This window comes from Microplitis demolitor, chromosome 2, assembly GCF_026212275.2.
Source record: "Microplitis demolitor isolate Queensland-Clemson2020A chromosome 2, iyMicDemo2.1a, whole genome shotgun sequence".
Taxonomy (NCBI): Eukaryota; Metazoa; Arthropoda; class Insecta; order Hymenoptera; family Braconidae; genus Microplitis; species Microplitis demolitor.
In genome coordinates this window covers 6,132,393-6,157,254 of record NC_068546.1, presented here as the reverse complement: position 1 = coordinate 6,157,254, position 24,862 = coordinate 6,132,393, and the positions used below count along the sequence as shown (strand labels likewise).

Below are 24,862 nucleotides of genomic sequence, written 5' to 3'. Positions count from 1 at the left end.
AAAAAAAAAAAAAAAAAAAAAAAAAACAATTTTTGTTATTAGTTATGGCTGTTTAAAAATTTAATAAATCAAAAAAATGATTTTTCTATATTAATCATGGTTTCAAAAATATTTTTAACGAGGTATTTCTATCTCTATTGACTTGGTATACTGTAAAAAAATTAGTAGAAAAAAAAATCTCGAAACTTCTTTAATTTTATGGTTTTTTAAATATTTTTGGTTGTTTAAGAAAATAAAAAATGATTTACTTCTCTTCGGATTTAATTTGCTGAGAAAAAATTAAGTTAATTTTAGTTATCATTTGCGGGGTTTTTCAGGATTTTAGTGTAATTTTTCACCCTTTTTTATGCATGAGTATATTCTTTTAATTACACACAGACAAAGTCGTGAAAAAGAGCACAAGTTTTGTCACAGATATTTTGTCACGATTGTTTTGTCAACTGATTCTTACTTTTCCGGTTATTTTGTCGTGAGAATGTTTTGTCCGCGGATATTTTGTCGCACTTATTATTTTGTCTTCGGATATTTTGTTACGCAGCCAAGTAAGATATCCCAACCCTCGTGTGGAATTGCCTGTCCGAGCCGAAGGCGAGGGTGGAAAACACGCAGATTGGGACGTGTACTATTTTACGCATTTTTTAACATTGATTATAGCACCAATTTTCAATAGATTGCTATATACCTTTACACGTTTAATGCTTACATATTTTGATCGAGCTAAAAAGTGAGCGAAATTGGTCTATAAGTTCTGATGTAATGGATATAGAAATTTCCGTTATTAGAAAAAAAAACTTTATCTGTACGGAATGTTTAATAAAAAACTGTAAAAGCCGCAAGGTTTATAGTATAATCTCATTTTATTATTTATTGTAAAATTTAACATGTTAATTGTTAAAAAAAACAATAATCTTCTTAAATTATTGAATTAGTTACAAAACTACATTGATTAAAGTTTGTTACATCTTTTAGTTTAGGTAGAATTCCTAAAACTATAATAACTTTTAACATTTAGTTAATGCTTGTATAATAAGAAATTTGCTGCCATTTTGACTGCTGAACGTCTTTTGTACAGAAGTGATAATAGCATTAAATTATTATTTACAATTTATAGTGTTTTATTTAAAATTAGTTGTTGCTGATGTTCAAAATTCTTGATGTTCAAAAGTGATAATGCCACCTTGTTGAAGATATCATTAATTAAATCATGGCTGCGATTTATTTATACGAAATCCTAAATTCGGTGTGAACTCTGAAAAGATATTTGTGATTTTCACTCGATTAATTGAAGAATAAATTATTTTAAACAAAATTTATTGTATTAAGATTAAATATAATGATGATAATAATAATAATGTCTGATTTATTACCAATACACAATTTATCAGGATCATTATAAGCTGGAAACTTCGAGCACTTCAAATCTGATGGCCAACGGAATCCAAAGTTTCTAAAGAACTGATTGCACCCCGCTTTAGCACGTTTGCAAACAGAACGACAAGGTGGTATTGCTTTTTTAAAACCAGTACAAACTGGTACATACATCGAACACAAGAAAGCACGTATGTCAGGACTACAGCGTAATTTTATCAGCGGTGCATACATATGCATATCCTGACCAGCATCTTCCTGGTTTTGATGATTAAATAAATTTGGCATTACTGTTTCATTGTAAGACAAATCCAAGCATAAATTGATATTTATTGGTTCACATCTATTAAGATGTTCTAATTTTTCTTGTACTTCTATTGTTACTGTTTCTCCTTCAGTTATAATGCAACCAAGAATTACACTAATTCCGATAACTAGACGCAGCATCCCGTTTCTCGTTGTCATTATTTTTCTTTTTAATTTATTGCTGAAATTTGCTTTACTTTCAAATTAATATTTCTTGAAAGTCTGATATCGGTGATGTTTCTTTACTTTCCCGAAAAAAAATGTTTCAAATAATAACTAAAATTAAAAAAAACTAACCTAACTAGATGAATTTTTTTATTTTTACTTTATTGCAGTGCTCTGCTAGATCTGACCCACAGTTTTTGTTATGGAGGATGGAGGGTAGAGGTCTCTCTACCCTCTGTGGTTTTTGGGTTTAGTATTAATATTTTTAACTTCCCGCTAAGAAAATCGACGATTTTCAAAAATTTCGGGGAGTTATTGTTTTCACCCCGATTTTTGAAAATCGAGTTTTCATCAGATGTCGACGTTTTGAGGTCCTAGGAAGCTATTCTGACCATTTTCAGAATGATGTCCGAGCGTGTGTCCGAGCGTGTGTGTGTGTGTGTGTGTGTGTGTGTGTGTGTGTGTGTGTGTGTGTGTGTGTGTGTGTGTGTGTGTGTGTGTGTGTGTGTGTGTGTGTGTGTGTGTATGTGTGTGTGTGTGTATGTATGTATGTAAACTCTTTGTAACTTTTGAACTAATGAATCGATTTAGATGGTTGAGATGGCAATCGAAAGAGCTTGTTGGCCTTCAACTTTCCTGAAAATTTCAAATTATTTGATCGAATAGACTCGAAAATATTGGCGAATTACGAAAAAAAAAAAAATTTTTTTTTTAGTTTTTTATTGATTTCTCAAAAACGACTTATACGATCGACTTCAAAATCTAATCAGCTCTAGTACTCAATAAAACGCGTCGATTGCCACCTCAAACATCAAAATCGGATAATTCGTTCGAGAGTTATCGCGGGAGAAAGAAATGGTGAAAAACGGTTTTTTCTAAATATTTTCGAAACGACTGACGCGATCGATTTCAAATTTTAATCAGCTCTAGAACTCAATAAAACGCGCCGATTGCCACGTCAACTATCAAAATCGATTGATTAGTTCAAAAGATATCGACGTTGAAAAGTTAAAAAAATAACATTTTATGTTATTTGTTCCGGATAAATCAGAATATAACGTACTAAAATGTGCCTGATATCATACCAACTCATCTTTTTTATGGATTTTTTCGATCACATAATGTCATCGAACTTGGTTTTTAGTTTAAATCATATTATCAACAAAAAAAGCGATAAAACGTAGTTTCTAATATTTTTATCGGATATTTCATATTTTATTGTTTCTTAGATGAGTCAAAACTTACTTAAATCTTGAGTTTGATCCCCGACATTGATTTCTGCCTTAATACACTTATTTTACTGAACAAAATCAGGAACTAAATTTTAAAAACCGCTTCATTGATGATTTTCGATTCTTAAATTTTTAAACTTCAGCATAACAGGTAACTTGTTAGAGCTTGAAAAGATCATAAAAAAACAATTGCATGTGATAGCATTTTCGAGCTCGAAGAGCTCGAAAATATATCTACACTAATGTTTTCGAGCTCTTTGAGGTCGAAAACAGCGGGAAGTTTTGGGGCTGGCCCGCAGGGTCAACCGACAGACCGATTTTTTTTTTTAATACAACAGTAACTGGCACGTGGCCCAATTGGGACGATAGCCAATAAGGAGAAAAAAAAATATCTCTTTTTGCTACTGGCTCGCGACTGTAGATGTCAACGTTCGACGGAAAAATGAAAAGAATAAAAAATATCCCTGACGGTTTTAAATCAGCCTGGAAACACCCTGGGATTGGAAACACGGTGGAATCACGGTGGATCCAGGGTGGTTACAGGGTGGGTTTGTGCCATTTTATCACCGTGTATACACGGTGGTTACATGGTGTTTCCACGATGATAACACGGTGTACCCACCCTGATTCCACGGTGTATTCACCGAGATTCCACAGTGTATCCACGGTGATTACGCGGTGTACGTGGAATCACGGTGGGTACACCGTGTAATCATCATGGAATCACGGTGATAAAATGACAAAAAAACCCACCGTGTAACCGCCGTGGATCCACCGTGATTCCATCGTGTTTCCGGGGTGTTTCCAAGGTGAATGAAAACCCCGAGGGATTGAGATATACAAAAAAATTCGTCGTGGGCAGCATCGTTAGGAAGTCAACAACAACAAAATATATATAGATATAGAAAAAAAAATTTATTTGTAGATTATATAAAGGAATGTGATATCGGTTAACACTTTTAATTAATTAAAAGAAAAAAAAAGGATAAGGACTACCATAATTGAATTGAAAAAGATTAAACTAGTCAAAATTCCGAAGAGAATAAAATGAAAGTAAACTAAATTCATTGAGTAGTTCGCACGATATTGTTTTCGTCTATACACCCTAATAAACAAACCAAAGTTGATATTCGACAAAATCATTTTTCATAACACTTGCATTGAAACTGCGAGCTTTAATATTGCCTGTTTTCCCAATCGAAACAAGCCAATTTTAAATCAACGTGATTTATCGGGTAGAAACTTATCAGCTTCTGCCCTAGTGAAGAATCTTATGAGTTTTTGGCCTTAAATTATTTTCTGATTTCATTTCGTTCCTATCAGAACCGCCCGAATCGAAATTTAAATCGTAGATTGATCGTACTAGACGTTGAACACATAAATTCCAACTTTTAAAACGTAAATAACCGTAAGTAGTTGACGTTTAAAAACGTAAATAAGACTTTCGTAATCGTAGATACAACTTTTCAAAACTTGCAATAAAAAAATTAAATTATATCAGAAATATGTCGTTCCCGAAAAAACCTATCTAGCAGCCAGAAGACAAGGAATAAAAATTTTCAGCAGCTTTTGAAAAATATTTTGAGCCTTGTAAGAGATAACTACTGATGGCTCGTAAGCTAAATAAGAGAATAGAGTCTTAAAGAGTTATATTATCTCTTGCAAGGCCCAAAATATTTTCCAAAAGCTGCTGAAAATTTATATTTCTCGTCTTCTGGCTGCTAGATAAGTTTTTTTTTTCTTTGGCAACGAAATGTTTCCGATAAAGTTTAATTTTTTTATTGCAAGTTTTGAAAGGTTATATCTACGATTACGAAAGTCTTCTTTACGTTTTCGTACGTCAATTACGTCTAAAATACGTTTTTACGGCTATTTCCGTTTTTAACGTCTAATACGTTCAATCTACGATTTGAATCTCGACTCGGACGCATTTGTTTATTGTAAACCCAAATAGCACAGAGACAATTTTAAGATGTCATAAAGATGCCTTGTACCAGGACAAGACAAGTTTGTTTTGTCTCAAAGCCATGTTTTTTTTATATAAATAAGACATACAGATGTCGGTCCTAGAAATCATAGGAAGTTTTTGTTTTTTTTTTTACTGCCCTAAAAAAAAAGTAATTTCAATTAAAAAATCGTTTAGACGACTTATTTGACCAGTATTTGTAATTTACTTTTTGTCGTCAAGTCTTTTTAACAGATATTTTATCGGTGATATGAATTTCTAATTGTTACGTCAACATTTTGGTACCTTATTGATAGATCAAAAAATAACGTAAAATCTTCTACTTTACATGGAGAGAATTTTTCGATAGAATTTACCCTACAATAAAGAATAAACCTGTGCCAAAAATAAAATAAATACGGAAAGAATAAAACAGATTCCTTTTATTTTTTATTTAACTCTTTTTTATTTAAAATTTACTCAAAATTTGGTGTTTTTACCTCATAATTGAACACTATCCAAAAAAGGAAGAGTAATTATTCATTCCGGCCCTGTTTTACTCACAATTATCGAGTAAAATCAGGAGACATAGTAGTATCTCGCGTCAAGTATTTATTATATAGATAATTCTCCCCGGGATGTCATAAAGCTAAGTGTGCTACTTAGGAACCTATAAATATTTGTCATTTTGTAAATGTTATATTACAGAACACTAAAGTCAAAACTTGCGTTAAAAAAAAAAAAATAATTTCTTCTAAAGTTATTATATATGCACAGGTAAACTACAAACGTATCTTGGTTTTTGAACATATGAAATCTGTATATAAATAGAAACCGGTAGATCTTGGCGGGTTTGGCTCTCAACTGCATAATAAAATAACACAAAAAATACGAAGAAAACATGATGAAGAAGTAGACGAAGAATAAGAAGAAGAAAAATTAGTTGAAGACGAGTAAGAAGAAGGCAAATAAGAAGCCAAGAAATAAGAAGAAAAAGATCGTTGGAATTCACTGCAATGATAGCAAGCGTAGGTCGTATGAGGATATACTCATATAAGAATCTTTCAGAGGGTGTCATTGATCCCGATAAACGTGTTACAAGACTTCGACTAAGTACTGAAAGCGAGGAATAATGACCGCAATCTAACTTTTAATAAAGATGCATTTTTTTTTTTAATCAACAAAAGTTTAAATTATAACGGAAAATTTTTTATTATATCCTTGTTAATGAAGATTAAAATGAATCTGAAAGGCAGTCAATATATTAGTATAATTTAACCATTTTTATAAGTATATCTAATTTATTATTCATTTAATGAATACATTAACATTGCCTTAAATTAATAAAATAAATGAATTTATTTTATTTAATAAGATTGTCAGACATATATAGGACACAAATATAAAAAAAATTCATGTGGAATTTATTTTTAGCACGGCACGATCGCATACGATCATAACCAATCTTAACTCTCGCCCTCTTTTCTCTTCTAACCGTACCTTTTCAGTATGCCTTGAAGCCTTCCCGCTTATTTTGGCGTATGAACGCCTTGAAAAAGCGAGACAGAGAAAACAAGAATGAAAAAGAAAGATACAGAGAGGACAGAGAAGACAAGGTAAGGAAATATAACGGTATCTTTGTATCAATGCTTAAGAGAAATTTATTTACAAATAAAGTTTTATTTTTTTTATTTCAAATCATCTTAATTTATATATTTTTATTTATTCAAATTGAGGGCGTAATTACTTAAAATTGAAAAGTAAAGTAGAAAATATTAAGGCTTCATTTTACGACAAATTTTTCACAGAAGAAAACTAACTGTAGAATCTGCGAATTTAAAATTAAAATAAAATAATTTTGTTAGACTCCAAACGTCACTACAAAGCTTGATTTACGTAAAACTTCTTACATGTAGGGTATAAATCAAATTAAAATTTTAAATCTGTTTTCAACTAAGTATTAAAGTATATATATATATATATATATATATATATATATATATATATATATATATATATATATATATATATATATATATATATATATATATATATATTGGCATGCAAAATGCATCAACTTAAATGTCACGGTCAGACTCTCAGACAAATACCAAATAAATGTCAATATCTTTAAGAATTTGCTTGATCTATGAATTATGTTATTTTTTAAACACTACGAATTCGTAAAAATATATATTATATTGTTAATATAATAGAAAAAAAAATATCTTATAATCTATAAAAAAGAAAGTGCCATTTAAAATTTGTCTGCATCTAGTTGGATCTTAATTTTCATGTAATAACGAAAAATAATTTATTGTTAGTTAATTTTATAACTATAGATTACAAATGATAAAAATAAAGTGAAATTGTAGCGATATCTATAAAAAAATTAATAGATTATAATTGTCGTGAGTATAATTAATAACGCATGACAAATTGCAATCGATATTCTATTAGACATTTTACTTTCACCAAATTACACGTACGATAATACATATTAAATTCATATATATCACGTAAATGCGATAGCGCACGAACTTAAAATAATTTTTATCACATTCGTGTTACAAAATCGAACAATAGATTGAAAACCGACAAAGAAAAACAAAGTGAGATAAGCATATTTTGCAGGTGTGCATTATTAAAAGTGTAGCAAAAATATAATAAAAAAATAACATGAATAATGAAAAATTTTAAATAAATAAGTGTAAACATGTATGTAGATGTAGAACTTTTTAAGATCGTTGAGAAAGCTGTCTAGAAAAAAACGTGTCAAATTTAAAATTCCAATGTTATTTCTTGTTACTCTATTCGTAAATTTGTGACCTATTTTAGGTCATCAAATATAACCGACCTACGATCATTCGATAATAATATATGCTCTCTCAATTTTATACAAAAATCTAAAAGACTTCCTGATTTTATTCTATGAATTTTTTATAAGAAATAAAAATTTCTTAATATTTCATTCAAAAAATGACTTTAATTTTATTATTTAAAATATTTCAGCTCATTTACAAAAATATATGTTCAATATATTAATAAGATTAAATATGAGAAAATCATTTCATTTTTAATCACTTATTTTACAAAACTTAAGCACCAAGAAGACTAGGAAGTTCTATGGGAAAAAAATCTTTATAAATTTAATTGAGCTAAATTTCATCTGAGCATAGTAAAAGTAATGAAAGCCAATAAAAAATAGAATGTGCAGTTAGGAATAAAAAAGAACAAACTATTCGCATTAAAAGTAATTTCTCGATTCATTATCATTTTAATTATTAATTTGCTGTAATTACTAAATAAATGATTACAATCTATAGTTCATCCAATAAAGATCTGAAAATAAGGGGATTCACAATAAAAATTAAATCCGTGAATGGCGGGCTCACGCATGCGCGCATATTAACGGTAATTTATTTTATTTAGTCATCTGAGCTTGTTGCTGATGATGATGATGATGATTACGATAGTATGAGAGAGCTGAGACAAACACGAGACTAGACCGCGACCTTCATAAAAAGCCGCGATCGGTCGATCCAACGATTGTCCAGACTCCAAAGAAGATACAAGCCAACGAGTGACTCGTTTACTCGTTAGTAAGAACTGGTCAGGGATCAAAATAAAAAATTGCATACCAAAGTCTTACTTTATTTTATTCTCAACTATAAATAGCTTACATTATCCTTACAATTGAGCACTTACTTAATAATGTAAATTGGTTGATGTGAAATGGAAAAAAAGAAAAAATTTTTTTTTTTTAAATATTAATTGCGAAAAAGTAATTTTCATTATTATTATTATTTTTTTTTTTAATTAATAAGGAACATAAAGATTAAATTACAAAGATAAGCAATTGTAAGTGAAGATAAGAAGTAATTGTAGTAAAGACAAAATTGAAGAGACAAAAATCGGCATGACTAATAAACCCCACTACTTACTTTATATTATATATAAATAAAAGGTATAGAGCAAGTTATGGTCTGTGGAGATGTTGTCGTCATACTATATGTATGTTCGGAAAGTTCTCTCACGTGGTTAATATATGTAGATACATATATTACCATGGTCTCTTGAGCGCACCTTCGCTTATTGGCTCCTTGGCCATCTCCGGACACGGTTGTTGCGTTCAGTGGTTAGTGGGTGCTCGGTGCAACAGGTCGATTTTTATTATTTTTTTAAATTAAAATCCCAAGTTATTTTATTTTAATTATATTTATCATTGCATATTTTAAACGCGAAACGTTATAGGTATACTTCATATTTTGTTTAAAATTTTTATTATACTTTTTTATTCCTCGGTCGTATAATAGATATTATTCCCTTTTTATAAATTCAAAATCAGTTTAAATTCATTTAAAAATTGATCAATAAATTTATTAATTATTTATATAAATAAAAAAATATATATATATGATTATTTTATTTGAAAATATTTAAAAATTTTTTATAAACTTTTAAACACAATTGCTTTGAAATTTAGTTTTTATATCTTCGTTCATAAAATGGTTATTATTATTATTAACTTTCAGAAGTTGAAATTTATCAAGAAATTTTTTAATTTATTATAATATTTTTGTATATATTTTTTATTGTTGTTTTAGATTCTTATATTGTACGAAGCAAATGCGTGATACGAATTTTATTGCCTTCTTGTTACTAAGAAGAAGAAAAGTAGAAAAAAAAATACGAAAGAACCAGAAAAAATTTTTTTTTAATCACGTGATGTGTACATGCCCCATATATTTTATTTTATTTTTTATAATAATAACTAAAATAATTATTTATCCTTAATAAAATAAGTCAGTGGAAGTGATGAAGAGACTTCAATGAGAGAGAGTTCAATTAGTAAACTGCATAAGCAATATTTAGGTATAGAAGTGAAGTGTTTAAAAATTAAATTTTAAAAAATTAATAAAGAAAAAAAAATGTGAATTGAAAACAAAAAAAAAGCATAAAAGAAACGAGTTGTGACTCATAAATTTTTAAAAATAGATATTACTAAATTCGGAGTTGGTGATAAAGATTAAAAAATAGTGTTTTACTGAAGTGACCTGGATATAAATTAAAGTCACTTGATATAGCCTCTCCTAGGCTTTGTCTGTACTTTAAAAACAGAGACATAGCCTAGAATAGGTTAGGTCAGGGCTTGTGTACAACAATTTTAAATATTTATTTATTTATTTATTTTATATACGCACAAGTATATAATAATATAAAGTTTTAAATACCATCATAAAATGTTATTATTATCTTTATATTTAACCTATTTCTTTTTTTTTTATATACATTAGTCTTTTGATATTTTTTTCAGTTCTTCTCACTGCGATCATCATCTTTACAAAATGAAAAAAAGTGCTAATTGATGTTACGCTAAAATGTTCAAGTACGGGCATTCTCAAGGTCGCACTGTCTGTATAGACTGTTCTATCACGCTTGAAGCTTTATTATTTTTTAATATAGTATAAATATAAATATGAATTTAGTATTATAAAAAAGAGAAAGTACTGAAATTTTAATTATAAAAAAGAACATCCTAGTAAAACGATCGCACTATCTTTATTATACTACATTTTTTTTTATTTATTAACATATTTGCTACTTAAGTTTTTAAATTAATAATTTATTTGTAAATAAAAATAATTTACATTTAATGTTTTTTATTTTTTATTATTATTATTAAATGGTTGGATTATGAATATTATCAATAACCGGATAAAGAAAAAAAAATTCAACAAGATTTCTTGTAGAATGAAAATTGAACATTCGAACGGAAGGCTTACGTTGTTTATATATCAATAAATCAGACCTTTATTAGCAAGTACGTAATCTTTTTTTAATGGGAAAATTTTTTTTAAATTTTAATAATTGCACACTATTAAGATAGTGCTGTAAAACTGAATTAAAATTTTTTTAAATCTAGACATACAAAATTTTTAAAAACCTAATTATGCAATAACCATAAATATTTTGTTGTTTATTTAATTATGATTAATATTTTTATTTAAAAAAATAATTATTATGTAGGAGAAAAAAAAATACGTATGAAAAATTTGTTTATTTTTTTAGTTTATTCGAATTCACATACAAAAGCAATTATGGTCTCCAGTGTTATCAAGTTTATATATAACATATTAATTTAATGTGAATATTTTTATTTGTAAATAAACATTTTAATAAAATGCTATATTTTTTAATAATAGAAAAGTAAGATTTTTTTTTAACTAGCTTTACTAATAAATAAAAAATAAATTATTTATTTCCTTATGTTTAATTAATTTATATAAAATTTATAATTTGAAAAAAATAGTTTAACTAATAGATTTAATAAGTATATTAATACATTTGTAAAGCAAAAAACAAAAAAATGGTTAAAATACTGTATTCGATTAATTAACTACGCGAACAAATGATTGTAAATTTATGAAAATATAAGATTTGTTATAACAGTAAATGATTTGAATTTAAATGTTTCATAACTTCAAAATTAAAAAGCTTTGAAATCATCAATAATACATTTATTTTACTATTTTTAATAGTAAAAATTCATAGGACAAGTTGATTAATATCTAAACGGAATTTCCATCAATGTTTTTCAATTTTTTCTGTTATCTTTACTAATATTTCAATTTAATTTTTTTTTTTGTTAGTTTTTTTAATTGACTAACAACAATGGATATTTTATTAGAAATAAATTAAAGGCGATGACGGCGTAATTGATTGTCAAGTGCCGCTAATTGACGCAAAAAACCGTCATTAGGATGAATGCTACGGCTTTTACGAATCAAACGTATTGCATCTTCACATAACATATTACGTTTAATCATCAAAAATGCGATAACGCATGTTGCACTTCTTGATACACCCATCACGCAGTGAACAAATACTTTACCTAATAAATTAAGTTTGTGTAATAAACAATTAATTTTTACAAAAAAATCAATAAATTGAAGGCATTTACAATACTAAGCTGTTAATTTTATTTTTTAAATTTGTTTACTATAAACTAGCAAAATAAATAATTTGTATGTTAATTCAACTTATAAATTTTCGAATAATCTAGAATATTTAAAACTTTTTTGAAATCTTTGATCGATTCGTGCCTATTAATCATAGCTATTGTACTATTACGTATGAAAAAGCAATATAATTTCCATATATTGAAAAATATATAGTAAACATATGACATTATATTGCAGCCAAATTATCTGCATGGAGATACATATGCTTGCTATGTATTCAAGTATATATTTTTTACAATATATTAATTTATATAATGTGATATTATATAATCTTTTGGTAATTGCCTATATTCAGGGCTCACCACATTTTTCAATGTTTCAAGTGTTTATACCTTAAATATCTATAATTAAATTTTTTCCACGTGTTCAGCTACATGGCGGATTAAATTTTCTGTATGAGTTTTTGTCTCTAACATGTGATATCTATCCGAACTTTGTGACTAATGTGTACAAAATTGGTAAAAATAACACAAAATCATGTAGATTTTCAAAGATAAAAATTTTTTCTAATAATAATAATTAAATTTATTTAAAGCCGTAAGATGGACGGTGGCGATAGGAAGGTCTATCTAAGAGTTACAAATAATTTTTGAACTCTTGTAATAGTGAAAATCAGCATATTTGTGTTATTTCAATATTTTTAAGGTGTACAACAGCTCACCTAACATTTTCTTACAAGTAGTTTGGACGGTATCCGCCTCCTTTTGCTAGTATAGTGTCTGGCTGAAGCCCACAACACTGTTTTACGCCGGCGCGTACTAGTAAGAGATGTAATCTAAGGCAAGAGTGCGTTAACATAGCCTTACTGATGAGTCCGTTAACGTACTTAGGACGAAACTACAAACATTATGGCCAATAGACATATACCTTGAGTTTTGGTGGTTGACTTAAGAGTCAGTACATTGAAAAATAAGAACAATATGTCATTTGGTGCAGTATAGCACGGAACATTGAAAAATATCAATAATGAAGTTGACGTGGGAATTTTTCCCATGTTGACAAGGAAGAAATTACTCCAGTAACATGGGAAAAATTCCTATACTGACATGGTAAAAATGTCCATTTTGGCATGAGAAAAATTCCCATGTCAGCATAGGAAAAATTGATATGTTGCATGGAAATTTTTGCAATGGCAACATGGAAGATATTCCTATAATATATGGGTAAAATTCCTATAAAATTTGGTTATATTTCCATTTTTCCTTGGTAAAATTTATCATGTCGATAAAGCAAAATTTGTCAACAAGGGAATTTCTCCTAAGTAAAATTGGAAAAATTCCCATGTTTTTCTTTCCGTGCAGCTATTAACTTTTCTGTGAATTTCATATCTTTCGATCAAATACATACTGAGGTAATTAGGAAATTCAAAAGATAAACATTTTTTTTTTAATTTTTCAAAAACGACTTGATCGATCAATTCCAAAATCTAATCTGCTCTAGAACTTAACAGAACGCGTCGATTGCTGTAAGAACTTTCTCAATCAATTGGTTCATTCGAGAGATATCGTTGAAAAAAGAAATTATAAAAAGCAATTTTTTCAAATACATCAGCTCTAAAACTCGACAAAACGCGTCGATTGCTTGATTAACCGGCGAAACATCAAAACTGGAAAATTCATTCGTGAGATATAGATACCAAAAATTTCAAAAATAATAATTTACCTTATTTTCTTTAGATACCTCGTAATGTAATGTACTAAATATTACAAAAATTTATCCAAATCCTTGTCTTCACGTTATTTTTTTATCAGTGCATAATTCATTGTAATCGGTTTGTTAGTTTAGAAAATATCAACAAAACATTCAAAAAATTATTGTTTTTTAAATTTTTGACGGACATTTCATATTTTGACATGAGAATCTACTTCAATTCTCCTTATACTTTTTATCTTAATTACTTATACTTATTTCCATATGAATGTATGCGTTTAATCAAGAATAATCGTAAACAAAAACTTAAGAGTTCTCTAATAATTCAAATTTAAATTCACTTCTGGAAAAAATGGAAGTAAAAAAGACATTGAAATTTTTTGGTGATTTTTGAGCTGTATTCAAGTAAAAAATGGTCAATGGGCAATTAAAAAAAAAAGCATTTTGATGCTCTAATGCCATTATAGGCTGTTTTGAAATTAATATTTAAAATTTTGATTTTTTATCAATTTCGTGATTCCAAAGCGACAGGTAAATTTTAAAAAATCAATATGCCTTTTTGATACTCGAAAGCCAAAAAGACATAATATTTATGAAGAGCGCGATATAAAATCCTAGAAAAAAAAATTTACAACGATTGAAGTTCTAAAAAAGTACGTAATGAGCAATTTATTATGAAATCACTCATTTTTAATTTTTATACTCGAACTAATCTTACTGTATAATGCACGTTCTAACACCCTCAAAACTCACAGACGTTTCTATCCGAGGATGCGTCGTCAAATGTAATCTAGTGATAGCATGAAATAATTAAAATAGTCCGGATAGAAACCAAAAGTGTTTAGATTGTAAACGTGCGTTTTGGATTTACGATTTGAAAATCGAGCGCAAAGTCTAACTGATTCTACGGCCATCTATTAGAATAATTTGTATTTTAATTAACACTTCCTTAGTCACTTGGGGGCCATGTCAGAGGCCACCTAGATCGAATTTGAACTTAGACGACAGTGGGGTAGTTTCACCCCTCCAAAATTAAGATATAAAAGGGCCAGCAAACACTTTCTCGAGGACTTAGGCTCTGGCCATCAGCTAGAGTGGACTGAGGACGCTTAGCGAGGTCCCACTCTAGCACCAGGACTCATAACAATTTATTTGAGTCGGCCTAACGATATCTACTCTATTAGTTTGTTCTATCTAGTCATTGAGTCCAACACTCAAGTTCAAGGATCGAGTGAACTCACTCAAGTTCAAGTGCTCGGCTAATCAGTCATGCTTAAGCCAATCTATTGTTCTATTGAAAAAAATCTAAATTCGTCTTAGTGAATAATTTTGTTATAAAGTGGTTTACAAAACCAAATATTTTGTGAAGTTCTGTCCGAGTGATCTGCCCAGTGTCAAGTCCATCAACAGCCCAGCAGTAAGATACGCCGAGGATTCGCCATGCAGCGACGCCCGATACCAGCAGTACGTCGTACTCAATAAATCCAGATAAGAAACCAATAACTTCCCGAATTTTTGAAAATTTCCAATTTTCTTAGCGAGAAGTTAAAAAATATTCCTGCCAGGTTTGAGCCTATAGTTTAATAAAGCTTACCCGCTCCTCCAAACGATTGAAAGTTTTAACGTAAAATCCATTGATTCTTCAACTTCTTTTTTTAACAAATTTTTTTTTTTAAAGGAGCGGTGACCAGAGACGTATTTTGCAAACGTTATTTTAATTTATTATACTTTCAGAAAATTTTATAAAATATTTTCGAAATATCAGTACAGGGTATTTTTAAAAATGAGTGATTATTATTGAAGTTATCAATACAAATTATTATGCATAAAAATTTATAATTTGCAGCAAAAGTGATATTGAAAATACCTTCAAAATCTTGTTTATGAACTTCATTTATTTCAATCACAAAAGTTAATTTATTTTATTAAATAAAAATACTACGATACTTACCGTTACGTTTCAAAGCATTATCAATAAAATTAGCGGCATCGTTGAAGTATTTACTGATATCGACCGTTGGTAAATCAGTTACTGGTATTCCAAGATATTCAATCGCCGTATCACGATAATAATATTGATTTGTGTTGACATGTCCAAAGCGATTGCCTTCTGCAGCATTTAAAACATGTGTTATACCAATTTTTTGTAGGTATTGTTTATTTTTTGCGGTTGCTCTGTAAAATTAAAATTATGAAAACAAAAATCAATAAATATATGTACCCATAATTTTCAACTAATCAACGAAATTACTAAATAATGAAATTATATTTCTTTCAAAATTTTATTTAACAAAATTTGTAAATATATTTATAAAGATTCATATATATTTATTTGTAACTCGATGATTCAACTGTTCAATTTCACAATTAAACAAGAGCTAATTCTATATTTATATTAAAATTTTCTTACAACAAAAAATTGCATGCTATACTGTAAAAAATCGGGAGTGAAGATAGATTTTATTTTAATCTAAATTCATTCCGTCACTCGGAGTTCCGGAGTTTAAAAAAAAATTATTTCACATACGAAGTAAATAATGAGTTTGTCTTTTCAGCGGAGTGATTTCGGAGTGACGCGAATTTAATTTCAATCCACATTCACTCCGGTCCAGAGTTTAATACTTAAATACATTTTAATTTAATAGAGACAGCTTTTAATTAGAAACATAAATATTTCAATCAATAATTGATTTAGGTTTTAGTAATTAAACTAAAAATATTATGTTTTTAATTTATAAAATTTTTTAGCAACTCACTAAATTGTAATTTCATATATATAATACATAGTGAAAATATTAAATTATTAAATAGCTTTAGTGGCATAGTTTTTATGGGAATATTTGATACTTCGGTACAATATGAAATGTTATTTCATAGTATGGTTGATGTAAGTCATACAACAGTTCGTGAATCAGTGGAATTATGTCGTAAAAGTTTAATTATCAGCTGCTTATAATTTTTAAGAATCATTTCACGTGAATATATGAAAAGAGAGCTCGTAATTATTTCCGTACTCAATATAAATGTCAAAATATCAAAGGCTTAAGCTCACTATGTATTGGTAATTTTTTTTATAATTAATATTTTTCGAAACTCTCCTTCGGAGTAAAATTCACCCCGAGGGAATTAATTAAATAAAAAATCATCCACTCTATCGATGACTCCCATTGGAAGTGAATTTCATTCCGAAGGAGAGTGAATAAATAAAAAGTCATCTACTCCGTGATCACTCTGCAAATTTTTTACAGTGTAGGCTCTAGTAAAAAATTGTTCAATTAAAAAAAAAGAGATACTATGCAAAAACTTTCGTAGACTGAATAAGCGCTAAATTAGCTCTTACTGTTTTGAAATTGCCCTGAGATAAGAATAGTTACAAATGAGTAATTGTCACTAAAAGTTATTCATATTTTGAAGAAATCTAGAATTTTCTAGAGGTATACGTTTGATAATTCAATAATAATAATAATTCCATGTTAAATTTTTTTTTTTATATATGTAAAAAACTTACGCATCTCCAATATAAATATTCGGATAAACTTCATCACAATCAATATCCTGTGAGTAGTTATTAACTTCATGTTCGAAACCCGGTATTGCTTTGAAAAAATCAGCTTTGTTCTCTCTTAATGCATGTGATAATGAAGCAAATGTCGTCTCGCCACCTTCCAACGTTTGCAAAAAATCCTAAAAACATAATTTAATAATTAAAATAAAAAAAGACTTACTTTTTAAAATAAAAAAAATTACTCGATCACGATCCCTCCAAGTTATCTTCATTATTATTATTATTAATAATCAATTAAAATACAAAATATGAATACAAAGAATGTTCAGTGAATTCTGAAATTTTTAACTTCACAATAAAATGTATCAAAAATAATGTCTAGTAGGCGTTCAATGAAAAATTTTATTTTTAAACATTACGAAACAATTACTATGTTTATTTTTATTTATAATACACAGGTTGTGTACGGGAAAAAAATAAAACTAGAATGCAAGTATTAAAACAAAATACAGACAAAAAATTATCGTTCTTTAAAAAAAAGTAACTAAGAAAATTTGAATTTTTAACCTCGAAAAATTGTTACTTTGGTTAATAAGTTTTATTAATTAAATATTTAAAATCAATTATTTTATCAATATAAAGAAAGAATAAAATTATATTTATTCAATAGATGAATTAACTTACTTTTTGATGTGAGCCAAAAAAACCCGCCATAATTTCGGTTTTACAAGACCACAAATGTTTATTAAAATTATTTGCTTGCGTTTACTACGCAGTATTAGAAAATTGTTAGTTTATATAAGTCAATTAACTATACTTCCTTTTTTACTGAATTATCTAATTAATTCCAATGATAACTGACAATAAAATCGAACTATTTATGTAAGAGAATTACTAATCGTGTAGGAGTATTAAAAATACAAACATATCTATAAACTTCGAGAATCAACAGATATTATTTGTTTTTTTTTTTTTTTTTTTTTTTTTTTTTTTTGTAGAAAATTCAAGATCAAATGATTACTTATATTCATCAATACATAATCTACGTATAGATAACAATGTTTTGTTAATTCATTCACACCTTCAAGCACTCACGTGTGTATATTGACAATAACAAATACTACCGCCATTTTTTTTTATTTATTGTGTTGTCTATGTTACTATTGTGATTATTAGTTTTAAGGCTGATTTCTATGAAATTAAAATATGAAACTTTCATTGGCGGTTTCAAAAGAAATATTTCAAATTTTGAAATTTCATTTTTCGTTTAATTTATTAACTGATTGCTCTTATAACAATTCTTATAGCTTTTAAAAAAATGTGTAATAAATTATTATACTGAAGTTAGCCGACGTTTTATAATTTTTGGATTTTTTTTTTTCAAAACGATAAATTATAAAAAACAATATTTGAAAAGAAATTGCATCTAGTTTTTTTAATTTTCTACCAGTGCATGCTTTTTTGCAATTGATTTATTCAAAAAAAAAAAAAAAAAAATCTGAAAATTTTTAATTGTCTACTAACTTCAAGAGCTTCAGGATCATAAGGAAGTGATTTGTTTTCGAATTTTTTGTTCCCTTAAATTGTTCCGGATGCTTTAAGATTATAAAAAAAATAATTGTACACATGAGGAAGAAAAATTATGAAAATAAATCCATTTTCGTCACTAATCAATGTTTTTGATCGAAGAAATATAAATTATCACTAAAAAAAATCCTTTTGAAATTGAAAAAAATGAAAAACCAAAAAAATACCAAAGAATTGCTTATTACGCGATTTCTAGCGAAAACGATAAACTTAAAGTTTCAGGGCACTCAGAAAAAATATCGCGGCTTGAAATTTTCAGGATTTTTTTGGGACACTTCGATGATGAAGCACGACCCACACGGAAAAAGATATATCCGAGAATATATACCAGCAACAAAGCATACATACGACGATACTAAAGATATAAGCCGGATATATACTATTTTGCCAAAATATATATTTTTTCGTGCGGGGAGTCAAAAAACAAATTCTATTTTAGCTCTCAAAAGCCTCAATTCCTTTGATGTTTTATTTGCCGCCCAGAAAGTAACTCTACTTCAGTTCTAAAAATCCTCAATGAAAACCATCAGATCTAAATGCGAATAATTCATCGATTTTACAAAACAAAGACCTTAAAATCCTCAACGAATGAAACGTTATGCTTCGGGCTTTTAAAAATTTTATATAGAAAAGGGAGGGGAGAGAATACACCGAATGAGACTTTTGAGGTTCAAATGTGGATAAAATTATTTCTGTATGTTCTAAGTATTTTGAGGCTCTAATTCAGATTGTGTTATTCCAGTTTAGTCCTCAAAGTTGTAAAATGGGTCGTAACTATTACTTTGAGGACTAAACTAGGATAACTTTCTATAATTGTCGTCAATCTTAAAATTCGAAATTGATCCTCAAAAACCTCATTAAGAACTTTGAAAATCAAATCCAATTTGTTTTTTTACTCGAGAAAATTACCGATGATATCGTTCGTTCATCCATTATATCCAAAATTATACCAATTTATCCAAATATCCTTAAATATCTTTTTTTTTAATCAACAATATCGCTTCGAAAAAATTTTTTCATCAAAAGCCACTAATTTTGTCTTTTACTCTTTAAAATTAAATTAGTGGAATTTAGTGACTATTCACTATTTGCTAGTGAATTTCGCTAATTTACTTTCTGAGAGTAGAGAATATTTCGCAGTTTTCAAAATCCTACTTCCGTTCTCTATACAATCAATAGGTCTCGAATTATTGATTGTCCAAGTCAAAATTGACTTTTTTGCTTTGATCGACGTTAACTCCTCGCCAAATCGTCCTACAGATTTTTTAAGGGTGGCAAATTAAAAAGCATTAAATCATTTAAAAAATTTTGAGGTACATTTATCAAAAAAAAATTTATTGAAGCTTTTAGACCGCTTTTAAGACGAGCAAAAATTTGGAATTTTTTTCTGCAGTGGTTTTCTTAGGATTACTCCGAAACTTTGCATAATAAAACATTCTCCAGATTTAAAAACTAGACACTTGAAGCTACAACTTGCTTTTTATATTTTTATATTCTATATATACGACCAATTTTCTCCGAGGTACAGCATGTTGATTTATTCGGAATTATTTTAATATTGTTAAGAAATAAGGTACACTACACTATAACCTAATATTTTTGCCAATTTTATTTTGTAATTCAAAACGTAATTAGAAAAGTAAAATTCGAATATTCGTTAGGTAGGCCCAGCCCACCCAGTCTTGAGGATGGGCAGTATACTTACCGAATTTTCGAATTTTACTTTTCTATTTAAGTTTTGAATTATTACGTTGCTCGAATGATGAAAACCTTCTGAAAAAGTTTGTCTTAGACATTTTTTAGCAAACTATAAACATTGCTACAATAACAATTGATTAATAAATTAAAAGAAAAGTAAAATTCAAAAATTAGTTTAGTACGGCCCAGTCTTAATAAGTCTTCCCAGAGAGAGCAATCCGCCATCGGGAATTTTCGGTTTGTAATGTTAATGTGCAGTAACGGTGTGAGACTAGACTTGTTTTTTAATAATGGGGGTAAGAAACGACGGCGACTTTTACTCTATAGGAAGACTAATCTTGAAACCCTGACGGTTTTAAATCAGCCTGGAAACACCCTGGGAGTGGAAACACAGTGGAATCACGGTGGTTACAGGGTGGGTTTGTGCCATTTTATCACCGTGTATACACGGTGGTTACATGGTGTTTCCACGATGGTAACACGGTGTACCCACCCTGATTCCACGGTGTATCCACGGTGATGACGCGGTGTACGTGGAATCACGGTGAATACACCGTGTAATCACGGTGACAAAATGACAAAAAACCCACCGTGTAACCGCCGTGGATCCACCGTGATTCCATCGTGTTTCCGGGGTGTTTCCAGGGTGAATCAAAACCGCGAGGGAATGTAGTAATGGAGTGTGAGGTTAGACTGGTTTTCAAAGAGTCGGGATAAAAATCAACGGTGACTTATTGTTCTTAAGGAGAACCTTAATCGTTTTTTTTTTGAAGAGTTTGTGAATATATTGTAAAGGTATTTATCTTATTATTTTATACTTAATAATGATGTATATTTGAAAATAAATACCATGATACGTCGAAAAAACCAAATTAAGTGATCGATAATAACTGTCTAGCATGTTAGTATTAAATTCCTAACCTCAATATCGACATAGTATTTTTATTTAAGCTGTAGAAATCTTACATTATTAAAATATGGCTTACAAAATCAAGAATATGAATAGAATAAGATATTATGTTTAAGCCCGACTAATTTTGTCTTTTCTAAATTAGTTTATATTCTTTATTCTTCACCAACTTGTTAAAGGTATTGGTAACAGTTCTAATACTTTACTTTAATTACAGCAATTGACGATAATATAAAATTCATGTTATTTAATGAAATCGCAACTAATTTTTTTTAAATGTTGCAGAAGAAAAAAAATTCAAAATGTATAGCTAAGCGATGAAAGTTAGTAGTTATTTAAAAAATTTTGTTATTAAGGATTTTTCATAAATTTATTTATTTTTATGGAACATTCAACGCCAAAACAGACAGTTTCAAAACAAATTTTTTTTTCTTTTTTTTTGTCCAGTCGTTGTTAAGATTTCGATTTTATTTGAAAATACTAATAACTCCTTTTTTGAAATATATGTATAGTGTTACATGGATGGTACTCATAAATATTATGTAGTTGTCCCGGAAAAAACTCAGGTTTTTCCCGCCATTATTCTTTCCCCCTCTATTATAATATTCTGGAAAAAATATTCTGCGCATGCGCGAATCCAAATGTTGCGGTAGATATGAAATAATTGTGGTAGGGCAAAATCCCAAACTTTCGTTGGAACGACTCGACGACTGTATAAAGTGTCACAAAATGTCTTTCAAATACAAAGCAAATTACATAAAATTAGTATCGAGTCCAAATGAGTCAGGAATATATTATCTTATTTATATACTTAATTTTTGAATACTCAGGAAACGTTAGTCATTCACACTGTTTACAGTCGAGGTGTTTAATAACTCAACAATACTCTAATCGAAAAATATAATTATTTTCTAGTCAGAAACTAATAAGTGAGGTTATTATATTTTGTTATAACAAAATTAATATTTATTTCATTGGTCACAATTTGTGTACTTTACATTTATAGGCAACAATGATACCTCTCGGATTATCTCCAGTTCATCAACCATCAACTAGTACTACTTCAACGCTAGCAACTGCAGCTAGGGGAAGCTCTGCTGTTAAACCAAACTATACTTTGAAATACACACTAACCGGACATACTAAAGGTGTGTCATCGGTAAAATTTAGCCCTGATGGAGAATGGCTTGCAAGTTCATCTGCCGATAAACTCATTAAAATATGGGGATCTTATGACGGAAAGTTTGAAAAAACTATTAAAGGGCATGAATTAGGAATTTCAGATGTAGCATGGTCAAGTGACAGTAGGCTACTAGTTTCTGCTTCTGATGATACAACTCTCAAAATATGGGAGCTTAGTTCGGGTAAATGTTTAAAAACTTTGAGAGGCCATAGTCATTATGTTTTTTGTTGCAATTTTAATCCTCAGTCTAATCTTATCGTTTCTGGCTCATTTGATGAGAGCGTTAGAATTTGGGATGTTATAACAGGGAGGTGTTTGAGAATATTACCAGCTCACTCTGACATTATAAGTGCAGTTCATTTCAACAGGGATGGATCCTTAATTGTTTCTAGCAGTTATGATGGTTTGTTTCGCATATGGGATACTGCGTCTGGACAATGCTTAAAAACTCTTATTGATGATGATACTCCTGTATCATTCGTTAAATTTTCTCCAAATGGCAAATATATTTTGGCAGCAACTTTTAATAACACTTTTAAGTTGTGGGATTACAGTAAAGGAAAATGTTTGAAAACTTATACAGGCCATCGTAATGAAAAGTACTGCATATTCTCCAATTTTTCCATCACAGGAGGAAAGTGGATCGTTTCTGGTTCGGAAGATCATATGGTATATATCTGGAATATACAGACAAAGGAAGTAGTTCAAAAACTTCAGGGTCATACAGATGTAGTACTTTGTACAGCATGCCATCCAACGAAAAATATTATTGCTTCAGCTGCTCTGGATAATGATAAGACTATAAAATTATGGAAAAGTGATGCATAACATTAGTCAATTTAAGCAAACTGTTAGGTGTATAAATTTTCGTTACTCTAATTCTGTAAATAACATTACTACAAAACGTGTATTATGTAAGAGCATTTTCATTTTTTTATATTTTTGTAATTTAAAACATGAGTTTTACGTCGCATTCAGTTAATATTTCGAGGTATTTAGTAAAAAAGTGATTGACTTCACAATCAATAAAAAAAATATTACATACTTTATTTTTACATTACTTTAAATTTCAAAGTCATAAATATCATAAAAATTAAAATGCAAAATCACAGTTTAGATTGAAATGTTTTTTTTTCATACATTATATGTATAACTAGTTGTTAAATACTTAAAATTTTGCGAACTATGGTTTTTCATCTATACCCTTGCGAATTCTCGGCCACGGCGGAAAGCTCGTAAAACTGTGGTAAAAAAATCGTCACTTCGAGATGAACTTATTTTACTGTATAGTAGTTTTATGACGTATAACTCAAGCAGGCTAAATTAGTCATCAATTGTCAAGTACAGTGTTTTTAATGAGTTGAGGGTGCACATTTTCGAACATCAGTGAGTGCTTCCCAGATATACCCATTTGTTCAACAGAAATTTTTATCAATTTAACAATGAGCTGTTGCCGATTATGAGCTATTTCAACTTTTGACTACGATTCGGGTATATAACATGAACTGCAAGTTGTTGTAAATCCATGTTCGCTTTTTGAACAAGATAAGGTGAGAGAAAGTGTTGCTTAAAAGTTATGGAAAAGAATCTAAACAACGTAACTTATAATTTGAACATCAACTCTTTGCACTAAATTTACCGTCAAATTTCAACCGTATCGTTCTGTCAACTTGAAGTCAAGATGGCTATTGGAATTAGTTTGCACCGAAGACGAGTGCTAAAACATTGTAATTAATGGGTATAATGATTTGGCCTGCGTGTTGAGCACGTTTACTTAATTCAACACATGTCTAGTTGACGCGTTTCATTACAATCAAATTTTAGTAGATTAATTATTCATTTTAATTTCAACTATTTCATAAAAAATACGTAAGACTTGCAATGCAATAAGATTTGAGGAGCTAGTTACTGTTTTATTCGTTAGTCCTATGGCAAAAATATTCGGTACTGGAATTCCTATCCAAAAGTTCTCATAAAATCCACTCAAATGGGTCAAAAACCGCAAAATGCAATAGGATTGTATTGTTTTCTATACGGTTTTTAATCCGTTTGAGTGGATTCTATGGGGTCTTTTGAAAAGGGACTTCACTGCTGATAAAGAGAAGTTACGTATTAAGCCATTTCATAGCATTGATTAGTATATAATAGGAACATTTTGATCGTGTTTTCATTAATTATATATTTTTCATCAGCGGGTAAACAGCCATTTAATGTTCTGTTTTCCGGAGATATAAAGCGCCAAAACTGTACATGTAGTAAATATATACATATATATATATATATATATA

At 28.9% G+C, this 24,862-nt stretch overlaps 3 protein-coding genes across 6 annotated transcripts; 1 reads left to right on the top strand and 2 right to left on the bottom strand.

Moving 5' to 3' along the window:
- Nucleotides 1–18: 18 nt before the first annotated feature.
- On the bottom strand, nucleotides 19–2,033 carry LOC103574064 (frizzled-1). Its single transcript, XM_008553399.2, has 2 exons — nucleotides 1,368–2,033; nucleotides 19–1,249 (listed from the first exon to the last, which is right to left on the bottom strand). The coding sequence occupies exons 1-2, from the start codon at nucleotides 1,831–1,833 to the stop codon at nucleotides 1,203–1,205; spliced, it is 513 nt and encodes a 170-aa protein (XP_008551621.1). The 5' UTR covers nucleotides 1,834–2,033; the 3' UTR covers nucleotides 19–1,202.
- A 9,233-nt stretch (nucleotides 2,034–11,266) lies between these two features.
- On the bottom strand, nucleotides 11,267–18,317 carry LOC103577699 (dual specificity protein phosphatase 3). 2 transcript variants are annotated; one of them, XM_008558467.3, is made up of 4 exons: nucleotides 17,439–17,646; nucleotides 17,200–17,375; nucleotides 15,643–15,866; nucleotides 11,267–11,911 (listed from the first exon to the last, which is right to left on the bottom strand). In XM_008558467.3, exons 1-4 carry the CDS (start codon nucleotides 17,466–17,468, stop codon nucleotides 11,715–11,717), a joined length of 627 nt encoding a protein of 208 aa, XP_008556689.1. In that variant the 5' UTR covers nucleotides 17,469–17,646; the 3' UTR covers nucleotides 11,267–11,714. The 2 variants fall into 2 exon arrangements, with proteins under 2 accessions (XP_008556689.1, XP_008556688.1); XM_008558466.3 differs by lacking the exon at nucleotides 17,439–17,646 and adding an exon at nucleotides 17,881–18,317 and having other exon boundaries at nucleotides 11,270–11,911.
- Nucleotides 18,318–21,128: 2,811 nt separating this feature from the next.
- LOC103577700 (protein will die slowly) lies at nucleotides 21,129–24,785 on the top strand. Of its 3 annotated transcripts, none has more exons than XM_008558471.3 (2): nucleotides 21,129–21,276; nucleotides 22,398–24,785. In XM_008558471.3, the coding sequence occupies exon 2, from the start codon at nucleotides 22,404–22,406 to the stop codon at nucleotides 23,400–23,402; it is 999 nt and encodes a 332-aa protein (XP_008556693.1). In that variant the 5' UTR covers nucleotides 21,129–21,276; nucleotides 22,398–22,403; the 3' UTR covers nucleotides 23,403–24,785. The 3 variants fall into 3 exon arrangements, with proteins under 3 accessions (XP_008556693.1, XP_008556691.1, XP_008556690.1); XM_008558469.3 differs by lacking the exon at nucleotides 21,129–21,276 and adding an exon at nucleotides 22,074–22,320; XM_008558468.3 differs by lacking the exon at nucleotides 21,129–21,276 and adding an exon at nucleotides 22,074–22,325 and having other exon boundaries at nucleotides 22,398–24,784.
- Nucleotides 24,786–24,862: the final 77 nt, after the last annotated feature.

Excerpts from the sequence above, each read along its gene's own strand:
- LOC103574064 (XM_008553399.2), bottom strand. The coding sequence starts at position 1,833 with ATGACAACGAGAAACGGGATGCTGCGTCTAGTTATCGGAATTAGTGTA. Across the intron at positions 1,250-1,367 it reads TCCTGATAAATTGTGTATTG|AGTTCACACCGAATTTAGGA; the intron begins GTAATAAATCAG and ends ATATCTTTTCAG.
- LOC103577699 (XM_008558466.3), bottom strand. The coding sequence starts at position 17,910 with ATGGCGGGTTTTTTTGGCTCACATCAAAAA. Across the intron at positions 15,867-17,199 it reads AATATTTATATTGGAGATGC|AGCAACCGCAAAAAATAAAC; the intron begins GTAAGTTTTTTA and ends TTAATTTTACAG. Across the intron at positions 11,912-15,642 it reads TAATGCTTTGAAACGTAACG|GTAAAGTATTTGTTCACTGC; the intron begins GTAAGTATCGTA and ends TTAATTTATTAG.
- LOC103577700 (XM_008558471.3), top strand. The coding sequence starts at position 22,404 with ATGATACCTCTCGGATTATCTCCAGTTCATCAACCATCAACTAGTACT.